Source organism: Homalodisca vitripennis, chromosome 2 (genome assembly GCF_021130785.1).
Source record: "Homalodisca vitripennis isolate AUS2020 chromosome 2, UT_GWSS_2.1, whole genome shotgun sequence".
Classification (NCBI taxonomy): domain Eukaryota; kingdom Metazoa; phylum Arthropoda; class Insecta; order Hemiptera; family Cicadellidae; genus Homalodisca; species Homalodisca vitripennis.
The window spans coordinates 73,539,071-73,562,257 of record NC_060208.1 but is presented as its reverse complement, the minus strand read 5'-3'; the positions used below and the strand labels follow the sequence as shown (position 1 = coordinate 73,562,257).

At 35.3% G+C, this 23,187-nt stretch overlaps 1 protein-coding gene across 2 annotated transcripts in view; it reads left to right on the top strand.

Annotated features, from left to right (window-relative positions):
• Window positions 1-23,187, top strand: part of LOC124354171 (intraflagellar transport protein 172 homolog) — a 94,539-nt gene that overhangs the window by 19,359 nt on the left and 51,993 nt on the right. For both annotated transcript variants that reach the window (XM_046804433.1, XM_046804434.1), the window contains exons 6-10: window positions 5,338-5,543; window positions 12,401-12,568; window positions 13,677-13,864; window positions 15,357-15,513; window positions 16,866-16,984. In XM_046804433.1, coding sequence (XP_046660389.1) covers window positions 5,338-5,543; window positions 12,401-12,568; window positions 13,677-13,864; window positions 15,357-15,513; window positions 16,866-16,984 — 838 coding nt within the window. The remainder of the gene's footprint in view (window positions 1-5,337; window positions 5,544-12,400; window positions 12,569-13,676; window positions 13,865-15,356; window positions 15,514-16,865; window positions 16,985-23,187) is intronic.

Here is a 23,187-nt window from a genome sequence, read left to right as displayed (position 1 = left end):
TTCCTTTACGATTCGCTTTTCCCCCACGCGGACGTGTTCCTGGTCGGCAATCAATTGTAAATTCGGTAACTTCATTCAGAACAGCAGGGAATGTGTCATGTGTACGAAGGGGACCTCAGAGAATGATTACAACACCGGAAAACTTCTATAGAGTTAGAGCAGCAGTACTGCAATCTTCAAAACGCTCTGCTCGGAAGAAATCACTTGCTCTTGGCATTTCAAGACGTTCTCTCCACCGGATTCTTCATGATGAACTGAGATTTCACCCGTATAAAATGTGCGTGGTCCACCAATTGTCAGCACGGGACTATTTGACACGGCGTACTTCTTGTGAAGACATGCTTGCAACTATACCACGTGACGCAATTGTGTTCTTTTCTGATGAGGCACATTTTCACCTCAGTAGGTGTGTAAACAAGCAAAACATGCGCTACTGGAGTGTAACAAACCCCAGAGAAGTCCACCAGAGACCTCTGCATTCGGAACGCGTCACTGTGTGGTGAGCCATATCACGAGTAGGCATCATTGGCCCTTACTTTTTTCAGGATAACCGTCGTGCCATAACTGTGAACTCCGAACGGTACTTGACTATGATACAGGATTTTTTCAGCCGGCTCTTGAGGCAATGCAATTAGAGGATACATGGTTCCAACAGGAAGGTGCCACTGCACACACAGCGAGGGTTACCATGAATTGTTTGAGGCAAATGTTTCCTGGACGGCTTATCTCTTTGAAGGGTGATGTGAACTGGCCGGCACGCTCACCAGATATAGCCCCATGCGATTTTTTCCTTTGGGGTTACCTGAAGTCGAAGGTGTATATCAACCGTCCCATCACCTTGGAAGACCTAAGGAACAATATTGAGGCTGAAATTGGCAGAATACCAGTCGACATGCTTTTTACAGTTAATGAAAACTTCAGAAAACGTATGCAGCATGGTCGACATTTGCCAGATACATTATTTAAAACTATGTACTTTAAAAATTCCCTTACTGTTCAATGTAATGAAAATAAGAAATAATTTTTTCTAATGTTCACAATTTTTTTTATTTCCTTTCCAAAACAGCAAATTTCCGCGCTCCACCCTGTACTTTAGAACTAAGGGTAACAATTGTTTGTATACCCTCAGTATAACAGAATGGCTTTCAAGAGTTTTGTTGAATCTGTTAAAATTAATAGATGCAGCATTTTTATTCTTGGTATTATGGGAGTGTTTTATACTGCTAGGTTTTACTAATTGATGATTTTGAAAGATATATTTCAAGGATCATAAGATCAAGGAGATACAGGTTTATTATGGTCTGAATTTTACAAGTAGTAAAAAGAGGTTTACAATGTTCAAGTGGTTGTGAGTTAATAATTTATTATTGTTATAGACTTTATTGAAGAATAAGAATGCATTGCTCTACATTGCACTACAAGTCCATACCATATAATGGATTGAAAATATGCAAAATAAGCCGTTCTCACATAATTTGTATTAACACAGAATTTAAGCCCTCTGAGAAGATAAATTACTCTAGACAACTTAGTTGAAAGATAATTAATATGGGCATCCCAATTTAAATCTCTGTCAAGAAAGATTCCCAAGAATTTAGCATGATTAAATAGATTGCTTTGAGAGTTACAGATTTTCATAAACTTAACAGGATATTTTGAGTTTTAGATACATTCAGATGGGAACCATTGTTTTTAAACCAGCTTGAAGCTTCTAATAAAGTATTTTGTGTTAGAATATTCAGTTGCTCAATGCTATTGCCCATATTTAAAAATGTTGTCATATGCATACAAGATTGTTGTGGCAGAGACTGATGATGGCAAGTCATTAATACTGACCAAGAATAACAAAGGACTTAATATGGATCCCTGACGGAACCCATATGTGACATTTACAGTATTTCCTGAGGCCAGTTACCATTATTATAAACCTTTTGTTTTCTATTGCTTGAATAGGATTTTAGAAATGAGTGAGGTAGGGGAGATCGAGGCAATACCGTACATTGAGGTAATACCGTACACAAGGTTTGTGACGTCTAAAAGGTGACTACAGCGCTGGAACTAGTGCTGCTACCTCGCAGCAACAATACGAAACACATCTGGAAGGAAACCGCCGGCAAGCTGCACCGCGTTGTTTAACAAAACAAAGTTTTTATAGTTTCTTCAGTTATCTTCTTATTTTGAATTCTTGCTTCATCAGAGGTAAGTAAAACTCTGCTCCAGTTATAGTCTTTACAATATTGGTATTATAATCTTTACATATAAGATCATAAATTAGTATAACTACGACCTTCCTAGTCTGTGTATTTTTTAGGTTATGAATTTTAATGCTACGCAAGACAGATCAGGGCAATGCCATACAAAGTGTACGGTATTGCCCCAACAAGTGTACGGGATTACCCATAATGAATGTTATGATAAAAATTGTTCTTAAAGCATTTATCTTAATATCTGATTCTAAATTCTTTAATATTTAAATGTCTATAAAAAATACTTTTTCAACAGATGGTGAGAAACTGTCCACGGCTGACGCAGAAAGCAAGCTGGACTAATGAGATGATGAAAGCTGCTATCAAGGCTGTGAAAGAAGATGGCAAGAAACTTCGAGAGACTGCTCGATTTTACAACATTCCCGTGATGACACTCCGTGATCGACTACAAACAAATAATTCAATTGAGGCACAGTTAGGACGAAAACCCACGTTCACCAAAGAACAAGAAAACGATATAGCACAGGAGGTATTAACTTTAGCTAAATTATTCTATGAGCTGACTCCAACTGAGCGTACTCGTAGACTAGTGTTTGAATATGCAGAAGTGAACAAAATAAAACACAACTTTAATATCTCATGTAAAATGGCTGGGTGGGACTGGTTGCAAGGGTTTCTCAAAAGAAATCCAACTGTTAGTGTTAGAAAACCGGAGGCTACCAGCTTGGACAGAATATCAGCTTTAAATCTTGAAGAGGTAAAGTTGTTTTATTCAAACTTGAAGTCTGTTATGGATAAACATGCCTTTTCTTCTGCAAACATCTATAACTTTGACGAAACGGGCATATCAACTGTTCAGAAACCTGGGAATATTCTGGGTCCCAAATGGGTAAAACAGGTTGGTGCTACTACTAGTTGGGATTGGGGGAAAAATATAACCATTTGTTGTGCTTTTTTAGTGCTGCAGGTACTTACATCCCTCCAATGTTCATTTTCCCTAGGTTGAGAATGAGCCCACTTTTGAAAAAAGATGGCCCTATAAATGCAATTTACGAATGCAGCAAAAATGGCTGGATTAATGAAGATTTGTTTTTTGTATGGTTGGACCATTTTATTGCCTACGCAAAACCAACAAAGGAGAGTCCTGTTTTGCTAATCATGGACAACCACACCACCCACACCACCTTAGCTGCCTACAACAAGTGCAAGGATAACAATATTGTAGTAGTTACAATACCTCCACATACAACACACCGACTGCAGCCTCTGGATGTAACCTTTTACAGTTCCCTGAAGGCAGCCTTTGCTCAAGAGTGTGATTCATTTATGAAAGTAAATGCATTTACCAAGATAACTCCTTACTATATTGCATCCCTGTTCAACAAGGCATATATCAGAGTTGCAAACATTGAAAAGGGAGTTTCGGGATTTGACAAGACTGGAATATTTCCTTTAGATACAGAAACATTTTCAGAAGAGGATTTTACAGTATTGAATCCTAATGAATCTGCACTCGTATCAGTTGTCGATGAAGAGCCACAAAAGATCATCCACGAAATTGCTGTACCAACAGTCGGGCAGGTACAACACGAAGCTTTAAATCATGGTCCTAAACCATCAACGTCAAGACAGGTCATGGATGTTGATGAAACCAACCCAAGTGATGATCTTCATCCTCCGAAGTCAGACAATGCATCACTTGTACCTTTTTCTGTTATTTCTCCTCTTCCATGTCCCAAAAAGACTTCTAAAAAACCGAACTCAAGAAAGCAGCATTCATCAAATCTCACTCTCACCCCTTATGAAATAATTCTTGAGTTAGCAGCTCTCGAAAAAGAAGAAAGGAATAAGCGTAAGGAAAACAACAACCTTAAAAAACCTCTAAAAAAGTTCTGAAACCAAAAGATAAGAGCAAGTACAGAAAGTCTGACTATAAATTGTTCAAACCAAAACATGAGGTGACAAAGGCAAAGAAAAAGTTATGTCGCAGAAACATTTCGTTCAGCTCATCAGAGGACGAAGATAAATGCAAGGAAATAATTCTGTGCGGTGATAATGAAATGGATGACGTAGACCTTCTCAGCTTTGGAGATTCTGGGGCCATATCAGAAAAGGAATTGCCTACTTGAAGCTGGTTGCTGTCTTCTTAGATTTATTGTTTTCTTATATTTTGACGACAAAATGTGGGCTAACTTAGCTAATTTGTAATTTGTTTGAAGATTGTAATTAATACGTAACACTAAATACATTTTAATTGTGTTGTATTACAGTTTTGTTCATAGCTGTTATAGTGTACGTTATTACCCCAGCACAAGTACGGAATTGCCCCAAACCTTGGTACAATGCAATTTTCTAGTAATTTTTATCTTAACTATGTTCTACTTGTAAAAATTTAAAAAAAAATCTATTTTGTAAATAACCTTTTAATAATCATTGTATACAAATTTCAGATAGAAATATTGAAAAATACAAAAGATAGGTACCCTCTTTTCTTAAGTGTACGGTATTGCCTCGATCTCCCCTACACTGCCCAATCCATAGTATGATAATTTCATGGTAAGATCATTGATGTCAACACAATCAGAAGCTCTACTCTCGTCACATAAAGTGGCCTGAGCGATTACCTTTTCTTCAAAGGCTTGTGAGGCATCTCTTACTAATTTGTCTGGGGCTTTAAAAGTAGAGCCGAATTCCATAGAATTTAGAAGGTTGTTTGTTTAAAAATAATTATAAATTTGCTAATTAAATTAGAAATGTATATATCTATGACCATCACAGGATATGCCAATGACTTCTTCTAAACAGTGCACAAAAGTACACTTTTCAGAATTACAAATGACTCAGAGATATATCAGTCTACATCATTAAAGAGATTAAGGTAGCACCCAATACTTTTCCTTAAGCTAAGCATTTACCTATGTATAAAAGAACTAAGCTAGAATGAAAGATTATTCTTAATATCTTAGAGACAGTAACAGAAGATTGCAAACAGTACTGAAATCAGCCAGAGGTAACAAGAAAAACCAAAACAATGAGGTGCTTCCAACCAAAATCTATTAATGATGCTAATTGAACTTATCTCATACATTTCACAAACCTTTTTTAAAATTCCTGTTTTGTCTGCATACAGGGTCGGGTAGTTACACATCCTGTTCCTCCATACGGGCTGGCCTGGGCAGCTGGTCACGTCGTTGCAGCTGGGTGTGATCGTCGTGTCACCGTGTACGACAGCAGTGGTCGTGTCGTTCGGCAGTTCGACTATGGTACTGAAAGAGAATTCACCATCGCCTGTTGCAGTCCAAGCGGCCAGGCTGTTGCCATCGGCAGTTATGATAGGTCAGCTGGTGACAATTCAGTGTTAGAGCTTATGGAAATTAGGGTGGTTTGTTTTTTCTCATTTCTACCTCCAACATTATTCAATAAAAATTTTTAAAAATTCATTTAAGAAAATATCGCAAACTCTGCAGTAAGAGATTTTAAAATCCTAATAAAATATTAGACTTAAACCAAACATACCCATAAGCTAGGTATGTCAGATAACAATATATATTTAACTACATGCCAATCAATCCCAGAGCTTGGAAGCTAAGCATTTTGTTTCAATCATTTGGTAAAACTCTTGTTTACATTGAAGCTGTGATATATAAGTGCTAAAAATCAATTTGAAAATAATTCATTTTACAATTAATAAACAAATGTTAGGTTGATTATAATACAATCAAAACCTCTAATGTTTTCAAATCACCCTTCCTACACACATACAAATTTACAACTTAAATTCTTGTAAATGCAGAATTTGTGAGTTTATATATAATTTAAATCTAAATTATTCATTTATTTAATTCTTTGTTTTCTGTTAATGTTATTTACTACCTGAAAATATTCTATCGTGGTCAAATCTCTTGGAGTTAAATTTAAAGTGACTTTATAAACAATATTGCCCATAAATATTTACTTCTCTCAAACAATGCCTTATAATTAAAAATGAGCTTTCTGTGAATCTCAGTCTGTTACAAAAATTAAACTAATTCAAAATAAAGTTAAAAATGTGGGAAACAATATATTTAAATAAAAAAAATTAAATTGAAGCAAAGTATTCATAACATATGAAATTGAATTAAAATTTGATACAAATGTGTAAGAGGAATTATTGCACAATGCTTACTGCATATTGATGAGATCTAATTAAACATATAATACATAATTGAACTTGTTATATGAAATAAGAACGAATTGTGTTTTCTAAGGAACAAAAACAACAAGCTGGTCCGTGAAGCCGTTGGGTAGCAATAAGTCCTAGTCTCACTCGACCTCTACGTCTCACTCAACCTATCAGTTCACTCTCAAAACATATGAATATCAATTAAAAATGTATATTATGTTTTAGAGGATTAAATAGAGAAGCTTATAGTATTAAGTGAAAAGTACAAATATTATGGAATAATTTTATACCATCTTTTTTCTCATGAATCAATTGTGAGTTAAAAAATATAGAGTGTCTATTTTTTATGTTATGGTAAGGAAAAATCTTATTCCAAATAACTTGATTGGAAAGTTGTGCATAAAAGACTTTGTTTGATTTAAAAAAAATTTTTTTGTCACATCTACCGTTATCTTGGTACAGGCTGAGGAACACCACCTTGCGGCAGTTGAAATGTCTATCCTGGGACTCGCCACTCCACCTCTAGCCACGCCGTACTGTCTTGGGGCTGAGAGCTGTTATGAAACAATTTGGGAGTGTGATGGCTGAGTTGTTTAGTGCAGATTCAAATCTTGTATTTGACCGTGGCACTTTTTATCAGTACCATTGACATTATACTGTATCGACTATCCCTTATTCTGTTTGATAAGATCCTCGCACAGGCTAGTGGCCCATGAGGACAGGCAGAATAAGACTTAAAAGAAAATCGGCCTCTCTTTCTCTTTTTTTTTTATTTACTTTCATGTATAGATGACCTGATAGAATACTTTTTACTTATTATAAACAGAATATTTTATGTTACATTGTTGGATTTGTTGTTTATAAGGCATAAAAACTTCTTTGCTGATTTTGGTCAATCATGTCTTTTATTAAATGCTAGCAAGAAAATTTTATTAAATTAGTTGACAAAGGTAATCTTACAAAAGTAAGCAAGGATGTGCTTTTTGTAGTAGTTTTAGATAACAATTTAAAAAGGGTATCACTAGTATTTGAAAATATTAAGATAGATGTAAATAAAATAAGGTGAGTATCTATTAGCTGGCAAAAGGAAATTAACTGGAATAAAAACTTATGAAATTAGGTAGTAACGAGTCCAATTATTGAAGAGTGCGGTGAAGAATCTCATCCATTTATATCGAATAAGGTGACAGTATTTTTATATTTATCAAAGTAAGACTTCATGGTTTGCCAAAAAAAGGTTGCAAAGGGTGTTAAAACAACTCCAGGAATCAGACAAAATAAAACTAAAAAAAATTCATTTAAGTTTCAATCAATCAATCAATCAATATTCTTTATTACATATTCTTGGAGAATAGTACATCGACAAAATACAAAACAAGTGCAAGCGTAATTTGAGAGTCCATGTTGCTAGATGGTTTGATCCTCCAGGAACTCCCTTTCTTTGTAGTATGGGCGATTCAACAGCCATTTTGTGAGAGCTGTCCTGAAGGTCTTGATAGGTTCCTTCTTTAGGTGGTCTGGTAGGTGGTTGTAGAAGAGGGCCCCTTTGTAGGTTGGTGTTTTTTCCGACAGGGTGAGGTGGTGTATCGGGAGGGCAAAGTTGGCAGCGTTCCTTGTGTTGTGTTCATGCAGGTCTTGATGTCTAGTCTTCTGACTGAGGACGGCATGTGTGACTACTTCTCGGATGTTGAGGGATATTACTGTAAGGAATGCTTCCCTACAGCTGTCTTAGAATCCGAGGTTTGCAAGACATCTCACCACTCTTTTCTGGTGATTGAGGACTCTTTGAAGGTTATTGTTAGATGATCCTCCCCATACTGCTATACCGTACCTGAGGTGCGATTCAAACAGTGTGTAGTATGCGGTTTTGCTTTCACGAAGTTGCTTGCTTGTAGTACTCTTCTTATAACATAAGTGCCAGAGCAGAGCTTCTTGCAGAGCTGGTTGGTGTGCTGCTTCCAGGAGAGTTTTGAGTCCATTGTTATGCCAAGGTATTTAGTCTCAGTTAGTGTGTCAATTCTGTCAGTAGGGATATTTATATTCTGTTTTTTTGTTCTAAAATTTAATTGGACTGTTTTAGTTTTGTTAAGGGCCAATTGATTGTTTCCGCAATATTCCTTGGCTTTGTTTATGGTTGTGTTCGCTTGAAGGAGCAGTGCCTCTGCTGACTTATTTGCCAATGTGATGACATCAGCATACATGATAATCTGGCAATGGTCACCGAGTAGTAGATCGTGTGTCAGCAGGAGGAAGAGTACAGGATCAAGTACCGATCCCTGAGGAACGCCTCTTGCTATTTTGGCTGTCTCTGAGAATATTTTGTTCTGTATGTTATTATTAGTAAAGCTTAGCTCGACGATTTGTTGTCTGTCATTGAGGTGTAGCTGTGGAACCATTGCGCCTTCATTCCGTCAATGCCCAGACCGTGTAGTTCCTTAAGTAGGCGGCTGTGACTAAGGCAGTCAAACGCCTTACTAAAGTCAAGAAAGAAGCTGGTGACTAGGCATCCGTCTTCAAGTTGGTCAATTACGTGTTCTGTAAGTTGGATCAGTGCCATTGTGGTTGACTTTCCTTTTCGGAAGCCGTGCTGTTGGGAAGTAAGAAGGTGATGTTGCTCTAGGTGGGATAGGAGTCTGTTGAGGACAATTTTTTCAAAAACCTTTGAAAACGTTGGTATGAGAGAAATTGGTCTGAAACTACTTGTGTCTGTTGTTGGGCCCTTTTTATGTTTTGGGTATACTTTAGAAAGCTTGAGCAGAGATGAAAAAATTCCTTGGCTTAGTGATTTGTTAATTATATTTCCAATGGCATACTCAGTTCTTTTTTACAGAATTTTACAAGTTTAGCTGATTTTTCATCAAAGCCTGACGATGTTTTTGGTTTCAACGTATCTATTGCCTTTTCTATCTCTTCTTGTGTAGCTTGTTCAAAGTGAAACTTATTATTTGCAGTTGAGAAGGATATTTCCTGGTCGCTTGTGTCTGGGTTAATGCCGTTGTCTTGAAGAGTTTTTTCAGCAATAGTAACGAAAAAGTTATTGAAGTGATTTGCTATTTTTGTAGGATCTTCCATAGTTCCATTGTTTGTCACAAGCTGCTATTGGTGGTCAGTTTCATGTTTTGATCTTCTCTCTTTGTTTATGACTAGCCAGAGTGCTTTTGACTTGTCAGCTCTGCTTATGAAGTAAGATGTTTTCTCTTTCCTTAGGTTTTTTAGCTTTAGGTCGTAGTCCTTCTTTCTAGCTCGTGTTTCAGCTTTAGCTTCTGGTTGATCTGAGCAGAGTTCTTTTTCCAGTGCCTGTGTATATAGATTTCGTAGTCTAGTACATTCGTCATCCCAGCATGGGTTTTGTTTGTTAAGCTTTTTCCTGGTTTGTCTAACAGGGCAAGTTTCATTCAGGGTTATTTGCACAGTTCTATGAAATTGTTCATAAGACGTGTTTGCATTCTCTGCCAAGTACACACTTTTCCAGTTTTGTTTTTGAAGTTTGATTTTAAATTGATTCATTGAGTTGGTGTTAAAAATTCTTCTTTTTTCATTTAAGGGCACAGGTCTTTCTCCTTTTAATTTCAATCTGGCTATTTGTGCTGTGTGGTCTGATAGTCCTGATAAAACCACTGAAGTTTCTATGTGTTGGTTTTTCATGTTCGTACATATCCAGTCTATTGATCTTTGTGTCTGGGGTGTGATTCTAGTGGGAGGGAGAGTCAATCTGGTTAGGTTGAAGGAAGTCAGTAGTTCTTCAAGTTTTATGTTTTTGCTGTCAGCTTCGTCCAAGTTGTTTACGTTAATATCTCCCATTATCACTATTTGTTTTCTTGTACACAGAGTGTCCTTTAGTTGGTCTGACATGATGTCCATTGCCTGTTCTAGGTTTGAGCTGGGCGGCCTGTAGACACCCAGTACGAGCACGGTGTCTTTTTTGAGTTTTACTTCGAAGGAGCGGTTTCACAGATTAGCTCAGATTTTTCATCGCTTAGTTTTAAGAGTTTTATATGTCTTTCCATGCCTTGTTTGGCAAATCCTGCTACTCCTCCTTTTTTATGTGTTTTCCTTGTGAAACCTCCCACCAGAGAGTAGCCTTCTATGCTTGTGTTTTCCAACTCTTCCTGTGTGAGACCATGTTCTGTTACTATGATGAGATCTGGTTGTGATTCATTAAAGAAGTGTGCTAACTTATGGGTCTTTTTTGGCAGCCAGTTTATGTTTTGGTGGGCAAGAGTAAGTTTGACATTTAATTTTTTATTTTTACTTGTATTTTCCTGTTCTCCCCTAAAAAATATTTGTTGTTTTTACTTCCTCCTGAAGCGCATGTTATCTTTGTCAGTGGGAAAGTGTTCCCTGATGATTTTTGAACTTCTTTAATCCGTTTGATGAATTTTTCGTAGAAGTCTAAATAGCTATCTCCAGGGTTAAGTTTGGTTGCAATTATTGGAGGAGACAGAGTAACTTTGAATTTATTAGTTCTATGGTTGGTGTCTGCGCGTTCAGCATTGGTGCTCTGTTGTGGGACTTGTTCGCACTGAGCTTCAGGTTCTTCCTGCTGCGTTCTTAAGTGTGGCTGGTTTATAGTGTTGCAATCATCCCTAAATTTTTGGGCTTGTAGGGATATGCTAAAATAGTTTTTCTTGATTCTGTCCGGGTGTTGGGGCTAGTTTTTTTCTGGTCATTAGCCGGGTTTTGTTTGGAGTCGATATTGTGGTTGTGTTCAAGTTACAGGGGACATACTCTGGTTTGTTAAAATACCTGAGTTGATCATGAAGATTTTTAATAGAGCCATCCATTAGTTCTTGTCTAACTCTCATTTCTGCTAGTTCCTTCAGAACGAGTTTACTGGTTTTATTACTATTTAACATTATTAGGTTATCCTCCGTGATCTGTGTTCCAGTGGTTGTGAGGTCCTTAGTGAGTGTGTCAGTATTTAGATTGTTTTTTTATTTTCTTTAGCTGCTCTATTTCATTTAGTAGGTTCTTAATTTTTTTAGCTTTGTCTTTGGCAGTAGCTTCCTCTCCGTCTTGGTCCTGTTCCTCGAATATTCTTTCCAATTCGTGTCTCATCTGTTTTCCTTTCACTAATTTGCTTTCCATGTCATGGACTTTGTCTACAAGCACATCATACTTTTTACGGAACATATCCTTCTCACTTGCTAGCTCTTCTAGTTGTAGTTGGCAGTTTGGGAGACTTATTTTTGCGTTCATTAGTTCTTGAAGTTGCAATAACAATTTTGAGTTTTGAGTGCTGAGTCTTGAGTTTAAAGATTGTATTAATATCTTTAGTGGGTGAACCAACAGGGTGAGGGAAACGTTTTTTGTTGTCAGTTGTAGCGGGTTGGTAGAGATTTGAGCTTCTTGCCACACATCTCCTCGGGCTCTGAATAGTTTTTCCTTAACACTGCATGGCGCAATCCATTTGATACTTCATCTTTTAAAACAATTGGCCAAGAGTGTGGTATCGCTCTATCCTCGATCCAGACAAAATTCTCTTGGAGGACCCTGTATATAGCCGTCTGAGGCTAACTCATCCAGCATTAGTCTTACGTTAAATATCTTGTAATGTATTGCTGTTACTCTGTTTAATGATTACAAATTAAATACGAATTTAATCGTTTTGGAGATAATTTGATAAATTCTTAAACATGTTAAAAATAACTTGTTTTTGTGGTTTTGTTGTGTACATTGTTTTGGGTGTTACTTTCATGGCCCAAAATTAGAGAAATATCGAGTTAAGATTTTATTTTCTTTATTATCTATATTCTTGTTGTTTAAGTTATTTTTTAGTATATACAAATACAAACACAAATATTATAAAGATTGGCTAAATAAATAACAAGGTTATGATGTTTTGGATAATCTTTGTGAATGGTTGAAAATAGCTTCTGAACTAATATCTCTGGAAAAACCATTGGTATCTCTTACTAAGATTCTTTTAATGTCTGGAGTGAAAAGATTTATAAAAGGCACATGCATTAGATGTCTTTTTGGCCTATCAGACGAAATCTAATCAAGCAAATATTCTGTTATTGTGTACAAGGGTACGGGTGTTCTCATGGAGTCCGCGGAAGGCTAGTTGGCAAGAGGAACCCCCGAAGGAAATTCCAGATCTCTACACAGTCACTGCACTTGCATGGAAGCGTGATGGTTCACGTGTTGCTTGTGGAGCTCTTTGTGGCTCAGTCGAGCTATTTGAGTCAGTCCTTAAGTGAGTATAATACATTAAACATTTATTCTTTATTTTAGCAAAATTAAGTGTGTTTTTTTGTTACATTACAAGATTACTGCTACATTGATTATTACATGGTAATGTAAAGGTGATAATGAGTGTCATAATTTTGACATATTTAACTCTAAAAGTGGTAACCATCAGAAGCCATTGGTTCCCAGGTTAAGTGTTACAGAGGGCTTCTTAGCCCTAACTTTGCATGGTAAGTTAGACATCTTTACTTTATTCTACAATCACTATAAAATAAAATAGCTCATTGATATCACAATAGATGATTGACGACTGTTAATTTTTTATAAATTGTAAAATACTTTACAATCCTCATGTTCACTTGACTTGCGGAAAAAACAATCTAGAGAATATATTATCATTGAAAAATAAGTTATTATGATTAAAGTGCAGAGTTTGACCCATTCAAAATTTTGTATATCACACACAACATTTAAGATATCTGTTATAAAATTTAAGCTATCTAGTTTTTGTTATATTTGTATGAATATGAATTTTCAAGATTTTACAGACATGAATTCTTTAATGTTGTTTTGAAATCGCTCACTGCAATGAAAGTTAAAAGTTGATATTGTGAAAAAATGGTAGGGACTTTTGTGTACCAAGTTCATTCATTGTTTAAAGTTTGTTATTGATGGAAGGTTTGAAAGTATAATAGGATTTCGGACATTTGCCATTGTTATATGTTCCAAAAGGTATAATACAACGTTTTGAAGATTAGAATCTATCCTCTTCATCAGGAGGGGGGTTATTGATTCATATAAAAATAAAGTAAAGAACAGAAAGAAGAAAAGAAGGGAAAGGAAAGGGTTCAAAAATATCCGAAAGCTGCATGGAGTCCAGTCCAGGTGTTGTCACTGTACATCCTAACGAAGAGGATAGATTCCAATCCTCGAAACATTGTGTTATACCTTTTTCTAACATATAATGATGGCAAATATCTGAAATCTTGTTATCCTTTCAAGTTCTTTAAATCATTTAATACATTATTATATCAATATTTTGTATATAATAGGTTGACATGGCTTTTTAGCTCACAACTATCTGCAGTTGCCTTGTAATTGGTGTGCTTGTGTAGGCGGACAGTATGGAAAGATAAGTTTGAGATGACATACGTGGGGCCGAGCCAGGTGCTAGTTAAACCTCTGCAAGGTGATGCTCGAGGAGTCATACTCAAGTCTCAGTTTGGACATGAGATAGATGACGTCCGGATCATGGGCCAGGATAGGTACCTAGTGGCACGGACTCCTGACACTCTGTTGTTGGGTGAGAATTTGGTTTTGTTCAGTTCAGTATTAAGTCATTTAAAGACTAAATAAATTGAGTAATATCCTTTTGTTGTTTATTATTCAAAGTTTTAGATAATTTTTGGATTTTCCAACAATTTATCTGTAATGGCTGACCTTTTACTGTGCATTACTTTAGAGTTCTCTAATAACCTATTTTCATTTTTCTCACTTGCATTTGTGGGTACATTACTGTGTTTACATTAATATTTCATTCTGCAAATACTTGTAAATTTTTTTCCAGTTTTGTATTTTTTTGGTTATTGTTCTTTTCTAAGTACTGAAATTGTATATATATATATATATATATGTTGTAAAAAAATAATAATTTGTATGTAGCTGTTTCTGTCACATATGTGTTTAAATAACCAAACTTACACACTTCATTTTCATTTGTGAAGTTGTCTGACGATGGAATCCTCGATTCTGAAAGGCCTTGCAAAATTTAATTAATATTGGAAATCATAATTCACTAGCGGTATTAACTATATACGTTGTTTTGTTACTTTAAAAAAAATTGAATTTGTTATAGTTATTTTGAGTTTGGAGTGTAACATCCTGCTTTTCTTTATACCTTTTATTGCAATTGCTGTTCAGTGACCAATCCCATTAAAAAGTGTTGAGTTACTTTGCAATCTCTAGTTGTTCCAAAGAATAAAGAACAGGATGGTCTAAACATTTGTTGTGTTGTCAGTTTTCTTTCTTCAATACATATGATTTTAGATTTTATTTGATGATATCCTAATTTTTAGTTGTCTCACAGGGGATTTAGCTGTGTTCTTTGGTAGTGGAATCATAATGGAGTGTCAAATATGTTCCTGTTTTAAATGCAAACATAAAAAAGGACATGTTAACTAAAGGCCAGCTGATTTTATTAGTTTTTCATTAACAATTCTGTATATTTCACAGGAACGTGCCACATGTCCACACATTATAAGTACAGACATACACTTAGTACTGGTTGTTTTACATACATGACTCATTCTCATGATTGTATTATTGCAAAATTGATATCAAAATTTTGGGGTTGTGGCGCAGCTCCTCATAACTTCTTAAATCCTCCACTGTGTAGAGAGGTGAGTTATTTGGAAGTGTATTAAAAAACACCTCGTTGAGATATTGAATCTGTTAAGGGTATTTGAATATTTTTATTTGTTCAATAGATATGAAGCAAAGAGGTTTTTTTATCACTGTTTCAATTCCAGTCTAATCCCAAATTAATTTTTAATAACTTTTCAACGATAATTTCCAAGAGAACTTTGCATAATTTTATTACATATCTAATGGGATAAAAGTAACTAAACTGTCATAATAATATATTTTTTTTAATGTACGGGTTAGACTACATGCCAAGTCTCATCAAGGTCAGACCAATAATCATACATTGTTTAACATGATTTTAATTGAATTTGATGTTTAAACAGTAATGTTTTTGAAGAACACTGTTGTAAGTTAATGGTTTGTTGATGTAGGAGATCTCCAGCGTAACCTGCTGAGTGAGGTGCCATGGCCTGACACGGGGAGGCTGGAGAGATTCTACTTGGACAACCCCAATGTCTGTCTCATCTTCAATGCCGGGGAGCTCAGTCTGGTTGAGTACGGCACCAACGAGATTCTGGGATCTGTCAGGTGAAATCTCCCAACTTAATGGCAATCATGCCAGTACTGACATAAAAATTATGTGTGTATTATATATAATATATTATATATACACATAATTTTTATGTCATGTGTGTGTGTACACAAATATGATAACAAACAAGTCATATATATATATATATATATATATATATATATATATATATATATATATATATATATATATACAACAAATATGATTTGTTTATTTTTATGTAAGCAAAAGTTTTAAAACAATTTTGTGGTGTTTTCGTTATGTAGTAACCCTATTACATTAAATACGGTTATTACAATAAATTACATTACAAAACTACCACAAAAGGAGATTTTGAAGTATAAAACATTAATCATTGTAGTCTACATTGCATAATCTTTTGGAAAATTCAATACATAGGAATATGTTTAGGTGCAACCGCGCCACTGTTTCTGTTTTAAATTTTGTAAACATGATTCTTAAACCTACTGGTTAAATACTAATTGTATTCCTAAAGCAAATTAGCTGGAATAAGATCATAGCTCAAGTTCACTTCCTCCATTTCTAATAGAAAATGATTAAATCCAATAATTTTAGACAATCAAATTCCTTATTCTATAAATTAATAACATGTAGAGCACATCTAGACTCCATTTTAGAAGTCTTCTTCTCTTTGTATGTTTGTATATACAATGACAACAGATACTGAATAAATATTAATGTTGTACTCTGATGTATAACAATATTTATTGAAGATTAAAATTAAAATTAAATGTTAAACTTTTCTAATAAAAATTAAAAACATGCAGTATGTGTCTTTTGTATATACATATACAAATGACGAAGTAATGTCTGTATTGATTGGAGGCCTTAAAACAATGATCAGAAGGAAACTTAATTATGATAATATCTTACTCAAATGAATGCTTATTTAATTTTGCTTATGTATAGTGCAAAGAGTATTTGATAAACATTTATTCCTTTTATTTAGACTATAGAAAAATAATACAGATGTCTGAATGTTAGTTAATTAATTATTCAAGAGTTGCAGAATAGTTAGACAATTATTTAATCAGCAATTGTGATATCTGACTTATACAAAGATGTATTCCGTTTAATGATTAAAATCTCGAGATATTTCTACCTTTCCATTGAAAGGCATTCAGTCAGAAAATGACAAAATGAAATTATATTAAACTTGTTTGAGGTCACATTATTAAACTGGAAATTTAGAAACAAATCATTATAATCTGTTACATAGCTTAAAAATTAAAATTATTTAATAAAGTGGAATAATTTTACTTATAGATCCAGATTACTCCGGTTTCACACTCTTACATTTAGCATGCTTGTTTTATTTTCATCCTAGAACGGAGTTTATGAATCCACATTTAATAAGTGTGAGGCTGAATGAACGCAGACAACTCAACACCAGCGAAGAAAACAAGAAGTTAGCCTACCTGCTTGACTTGAAAACGATTTGTATTGGTAGGTCTCATGTTGTGCTCAATTTGACTCATGCACTGGTTTTTCACCAAGACAAGTTCGCACATTATTCCATTACTTTTAGTTATTGCAATGATTTGTCACTGACCACCAACAGAGTTTATGTCTCCAGCAATTGCACAAATTGGCCAATAACAATTGGCTCAATTGGCTTGCGGTTTAGCCCTCTCAGTTCTCTGGCAACTAACGTATTATCTGATCACATAATACAGATGTGTTGTATTGACAGAAGCATATATAAGTATGTTGCAATAAAATCTGCACAAAGAATCTTCAACAATGGAAGATCTAAGAGTTTTCCTTGAACCATAAAATTGAAAACATACGCAAAGAGAAATTTGACATTGTTGTTTTGCTTTTAATGGGATCCTTTTAGTGGTGATGTGCATCTACTATTCTGAAAAAGGAGAAAACTAAACTTAACCCTCTAAAAAAGTAACGGATGATGAAAGTGATAAACTGAGGAAGTAGAAGGCTCATTTGAATTCTGAATAAAACTTGAACGTTTACAGGCCACCAAGGTGAATAAATGTAATTAGCAAATAGAAAAAGTATATATCCTTATTGCAGAAAAAACTCAAATAATGAATTTATAAATAAAACTGTCAATAAATCAAAAGCACTATTGATGGCCCTAAACAGTGAGGGAAGGGAAAACTCTAAAACTCCTGAAATAAGAAATATTATTTTAATATTCTAATTGGAATTATTCAGTTAATACATTAGTATTTAACGATTTAAATTTAAATAATCATTATTTTTTCAATTTAATACAAAAATAAAACTAAAACAAATTTGTTATTAGCCAACAAAAGATTATATACTAACCATTTTAGGAGAGACTTCCATCTTTCTCCCTCTCTGTGGTGGAATGAAAGAAATATGTCATGATAATTAGCTATAATATTAACATTTGTTCATATTAATGACCAAGAGGTCGTTAAGTCTTTATTACAGCCATTTAATACAAATGCTCAATAGGCCAGGTCAAATAATATAAAAATAAGAATAGAATATAATATATTTATTGTCTTTAAGCCTTGTGAGCAATGGACATTGTCAATAATAAACAAATGGCATTATAATGAGATAAGAAAAATAAACAAACAGAGATTGTCCTACTGAGCCACCAACAACATCAACATGATCCATTATAAAGTCAGAACATATTATTTAACATTCAGATACGAAACATACAAGAGCCACAATAAAATGTATAGTAAATAACAAGGATGTTTAAAACATAACAATAAAAATAGCTGATGTTGAGTTATTAGGGAGTAAAAAAAAAAACAAATAAATAATTAACAATAAATATCAAACTCTATAAAATAAATAACAAGATAAAATTTAGATTAAAAAACATTATTAATTAGGCCTATTAAAACTTACAGTCTACGTTATTACAGTTCAGGTACTCATTGATTGAATAGAAAGGATTTATTACCAGCCAGTTGAAAACAACACGTTTAAACTGTTTCAGCTCTACTGTATTTGCCTTGTGGTCAAGTTTATTAAACAAAGTAATGGACATATATTCAAAATTCTTTTGGGTTTTACTTAACTTGCAGTAATTTGTATCTATTAAATTCCTGTTCCTTGTATTGTAAGAGTGCACATGACTCCTGAGAACATAATCATTTAACTTTGTCTTTACATAAACTGAACATGTGTATATATACAGATTTATTACAGTAAGAATCGATTCTTGAATAAATAAAGGTCTACAGTTAGTATTTCTTTCTGAGTTTGTTAAAATTCTTATTGCTTTCTTTTGTATTATAAGAACTCTATTAATACCAATTCCATTTCCCCAAAAGAGTAAGCCATATAAAAGTATGCTATTGAAAAAAGCAAAATAGGAATTTTTAAAGTATTCTTTAGGTACAAAATTCTTTAGTTGTCTCAGCAAAAATACCACTCTAGATAATCTAGCACAAACTTGATTAATGTGATCTGACCAAGTAAGTTTACAGTCTAAAACAATTCCCAACAGTTTTACATTTGGCAAATAATTGTACTGGTTAGGTTGTAAAGTAAATAAAATATGTTGTGTTTTACTTTCATTTAGAGCCAGTTCGTTAGACTGAAACCAAGTTTTAGCCTCAAGACATGCCTCATCTACAAAACTACACGAGTTATTAATGTTACTATCGGAGCTAACAATGTAGAGTCATCAGCATAAAGGATACAATTGGCCTTAACATTACAGGGAAGATCATTAATGCTTATTAAAAACAACAAAGGCCCAAGAACCGATCCCTGTGGTACGCCAAACTCAACTGAGCGATAAGCAGAAAGACTCCCACCAACACAAACTCTCTGCCCTCGCTCAGTCAGGTAAGATTTTAAAAGAGCCAATTCAGAATTTTGTATGCCATAATATGATAATTTAGAGAGCAGGATTTCTCTCGGGACACAGTCAAAAGCTCTGGTGAGGTCGAAAAGGGTTGCCATAGTGGCAGATTTGGCCTCAAAGCCATCAACAATCGACCCCACCAAAGCTCCAACCGCATCCAGAGTACTTCTTCCTGCTCGAAAACCAAATTGGGAATTTTGAAAAAGATTGAAAGTTTCAAAGTACTTACTCAGTTGTTCATTCATGATGGATTCCAGAATTTTTGAAAAAATGGGCACCACAGAGATCGGTCTATAGGATCCCGGTAAATCTTTGGAACCCTTCTTATAGATAGGCACAGTTTTTGATATTTTTAAAGATTTTGGGAAAACTCCTATTAACAAGCACTGATTTTATACACCAAGTGAGTGGCAATATGAGAGAGAAACAAATTTTCTTTAAAAGAGCACTTGATAAGCCATATATATCTTTACTATTAGAAGATTTTATCTTATTCACTATTTTAGAGATCTCCTCACAGGACACTGGGTTCCACTTAAAGCTGTTGGTAGTACGGGGAGCACGACCAAGTAGGTCCTCAGCAGATGAATTACTAGGAGTGATGTTCTGTCTTACTTCTTTCACGGTATCAACAAAGAAATCAGAGAATGCCTCAGGTGAAATGTCGGGGGTAGATGAAGTAGTAGGGCTTCTGACAGCAGCAATAATGGACCATGCAGCCTTGCAGGGATTTGACGCAGAGTTGATTAAAGTCTCATTGGCTCTAAGCTTCACCTTCTTCAGTTCACTTTTATACATGTTTCTTACACTGATGTAGGCTCTTCGTGCAAGATCAGTTTTGGTATGACAATAAATTGTATAAATAGCCATAACTCGCTCCTTTAGATCTCTTAAGTGATCAGTATACCATTTGAGTTTAACATTTTTTAGCTTAGAATTATTAACAGTTCTGGTTTTAAAAGAGCAGCACAGATCAAAAATAGTTAAAAATCTTTCCATAAAAATGTAAAATAATATAGTGTTATTATCACTATTTGCAAATATGGCTGGCCAATTAGTAAATGTTAAATAAGAGATTATACTTTCAATGTTACTAGGAGCCAGACATTTCACCTCAATCTGCTTTTCCCGAGAATTCTTCATGAATTGCAATTCAAGGACAAGGGATATTTGATTATTTCAATCATGTTATGATCAGACAAACATTCACTTAAAACCTTGGCCTAAAAACAATTGTCACCCAAATTGGTCACAACATTGTCGAGGCAGGCATTGCCTCTTGTCGGGAGATTTACAGTCAATTTACAATCCACTGATCTTAAAATGTCTTTTAAATTGTTAACACTAGATAAGTTAGCCTTCAAAAAGTCAATGTTGAAATCCCCGAAGAAAATAATAGAACATTTAAACTCAATTAGGTGATCAAGCAAACGTTCAAAGAGACCCATAAAGACGTCCATATTCCCTCCAGGAGGCCTATATAGTGCTAATAAAATTATTTTATACTCAGTCAACAGGACTGCCGCCACTTCAATGTTCATCTCGCTGCAAAATTCATCAACATCAATAACGTTAAACCTGATACCCTGCCTTAGTAGGATACCCGAGCCCCCACGTTGATTAATAGATCGGCAGTACATACTAGCTGATAGAAAGCCCTGGATATTAACCAAATCAGAAGTCAGTCAACAAGATTCAGATATTAAAACCTCCAGCATGTCACGTTTGTCCATTAAAGACTGAGCATTTAAATACAGTATCTTAGCATTAAAAGTGTCAACAGACTTGAAGTCAATGATGTTGGAAACATCACTTGAAAACTTTGAAAAGTTAGGTGAAGCCAAACCTAACCTCTCTGTTGGACTAACAAATCCTTTTGATAATAACGTTTAGGAAAAACAAACTCCTTTACCAAAATTCCTTCCTCCTAAAACTCTGGATTCGAGATGATATTGGCAGTCTCCTCACTCACACCTATTCTGAAAGACCTAGTCATCAAACTTCGGTTTTAGTTCAACACAAGCAAACTCAGTCACATTATAGTCTTTGAGATATTGCTCCATAACTTCTTGTGTTACACTGACATCCAATCTAGACACAAACACCCACTTCTTCTTAACGCTGGCAACAGTTAGTTTTCTTTCACCTTCTTTTTTGAGGTGGCTGGGCAAGGCCTAATAGTTTTCTGAGACATATTTAAGGCCACCTTTGACTTTCTTGACAAAACTTTTTGGAAATTGTCGTTGGTATCCCCATCGTCACTAGATTCAGTCTCAACTAGACCAGTTTCATCACTTTGTCTGTCAGATTTTAATACTGTACCTGAATAGGTTATGTCACCTTGTACACTGTGAACATGATTGAGACTAGCTTCACTCACTGGTTTGGAAGGTAATTCCTTGGCCTTCTGTGGCTCAGTGTTCTGTTCATTATCTCCAGCATAAATGATTTGTTTGTTGGAACTGTACTTTGGCGATTTGTTGGGTTGCAGTTTGGAATATTTCTGCTTCAGGTCTCTCAATTCTTGGTTCACCTCTCTATATTGTTCAAATAAGCTGTCCATCCGTTCACAGAGAGATACTGTTTTTGCTTTGCATTTCAAGTTGATCAAGTACTACATTTAATATACCAATCACAGCCGTCGTCTGGTTTATTCCAAGATTTGAATAATCGGTCAAGCTTAGTTAAACACGCATGGCAAAACCATTTAGTGTAGTCAGAAACAGGTTTGTCATTTATTAAAACATAAGTGTCATTATCTATATTCACACAATCGGGGTGGAACGAAAATCGACAGAATCCATCACATATCATTGCAAAATCACTTGCAAATGGTTGTTTACAATGGCCACAAAATTTCTCATAGACGCCAGAGTTCCCGAGACTTGTTTTTGTAACAGCATCGATTTCTACTCCGTTTCCACTACGAGTCTTCATTCTGTACTCCTTGAACGTCACCGGTGGTATGTTACCGGAAGTCAATTACTGGAAGTCACCCCGTGGAACTATAAATGCAGTTGTAGAGACTCGGCTGTGTTGCGCCTTCAGATTCCTCACTGTAAGAGTAGTAGCGGCAGGCGGTGAGGGAAACTCCGCGTGATGAGGGAAATGCTTTCAGTTTCTGAGAGCAGTTGGATAATCTGGGACTGAAGTGGGCATGCGCCAATCTTGAAAGCAACGACAAGGCCCTCATGTTGTCTTCTTAGATAGCTAACCTAATTCTTGTGAACTGACGATAGACAGCTAACATATAGGACTCACGGTTTATGTAGCGGAGTGGCTATGTAATAAGTTTAAACGTCTAACCTTGCCGTTCGTTATATATATATATACACACTAACATTAAATCCATGCATAAAAGTAACCTCCAGAGATCCAGAACAGCTGATGCTCTTTTGGACCAGTTTGCCCAGGAACACGGTGTTGATGCGCTTTTATTTAGCGAGCAGTATCGTAATAGGGACACACCGTCTTGGTTTCCTGACAGTCTCGGTACTGCTGCATTTTGGGCGCGAAACAATGCAGAATCGCCGGTGTGGAGTCATGGATGCGGCCGCGGTTTTACCTGGGTAAAGTGCAGGAACGTGACGTTTTTTAGTTGCTACCTCACTCCCAACGAGGCCATTCAGGACTTCCGTAGCAAAATCGATCGTTTGGAAGAGCGTGTGCTTGACATCACTGGGCACATTATCGTAGGCGGAGATTTTAACGCGAGGGCTGTCGAGTGGGGAATACCCTCTACTAACACCCGGGGGAAATATATCCTGGACTTTGCTGCCAGGGCCGGGCTTATCGTTATGAACGAGGGTGACATACCTACCTTCTC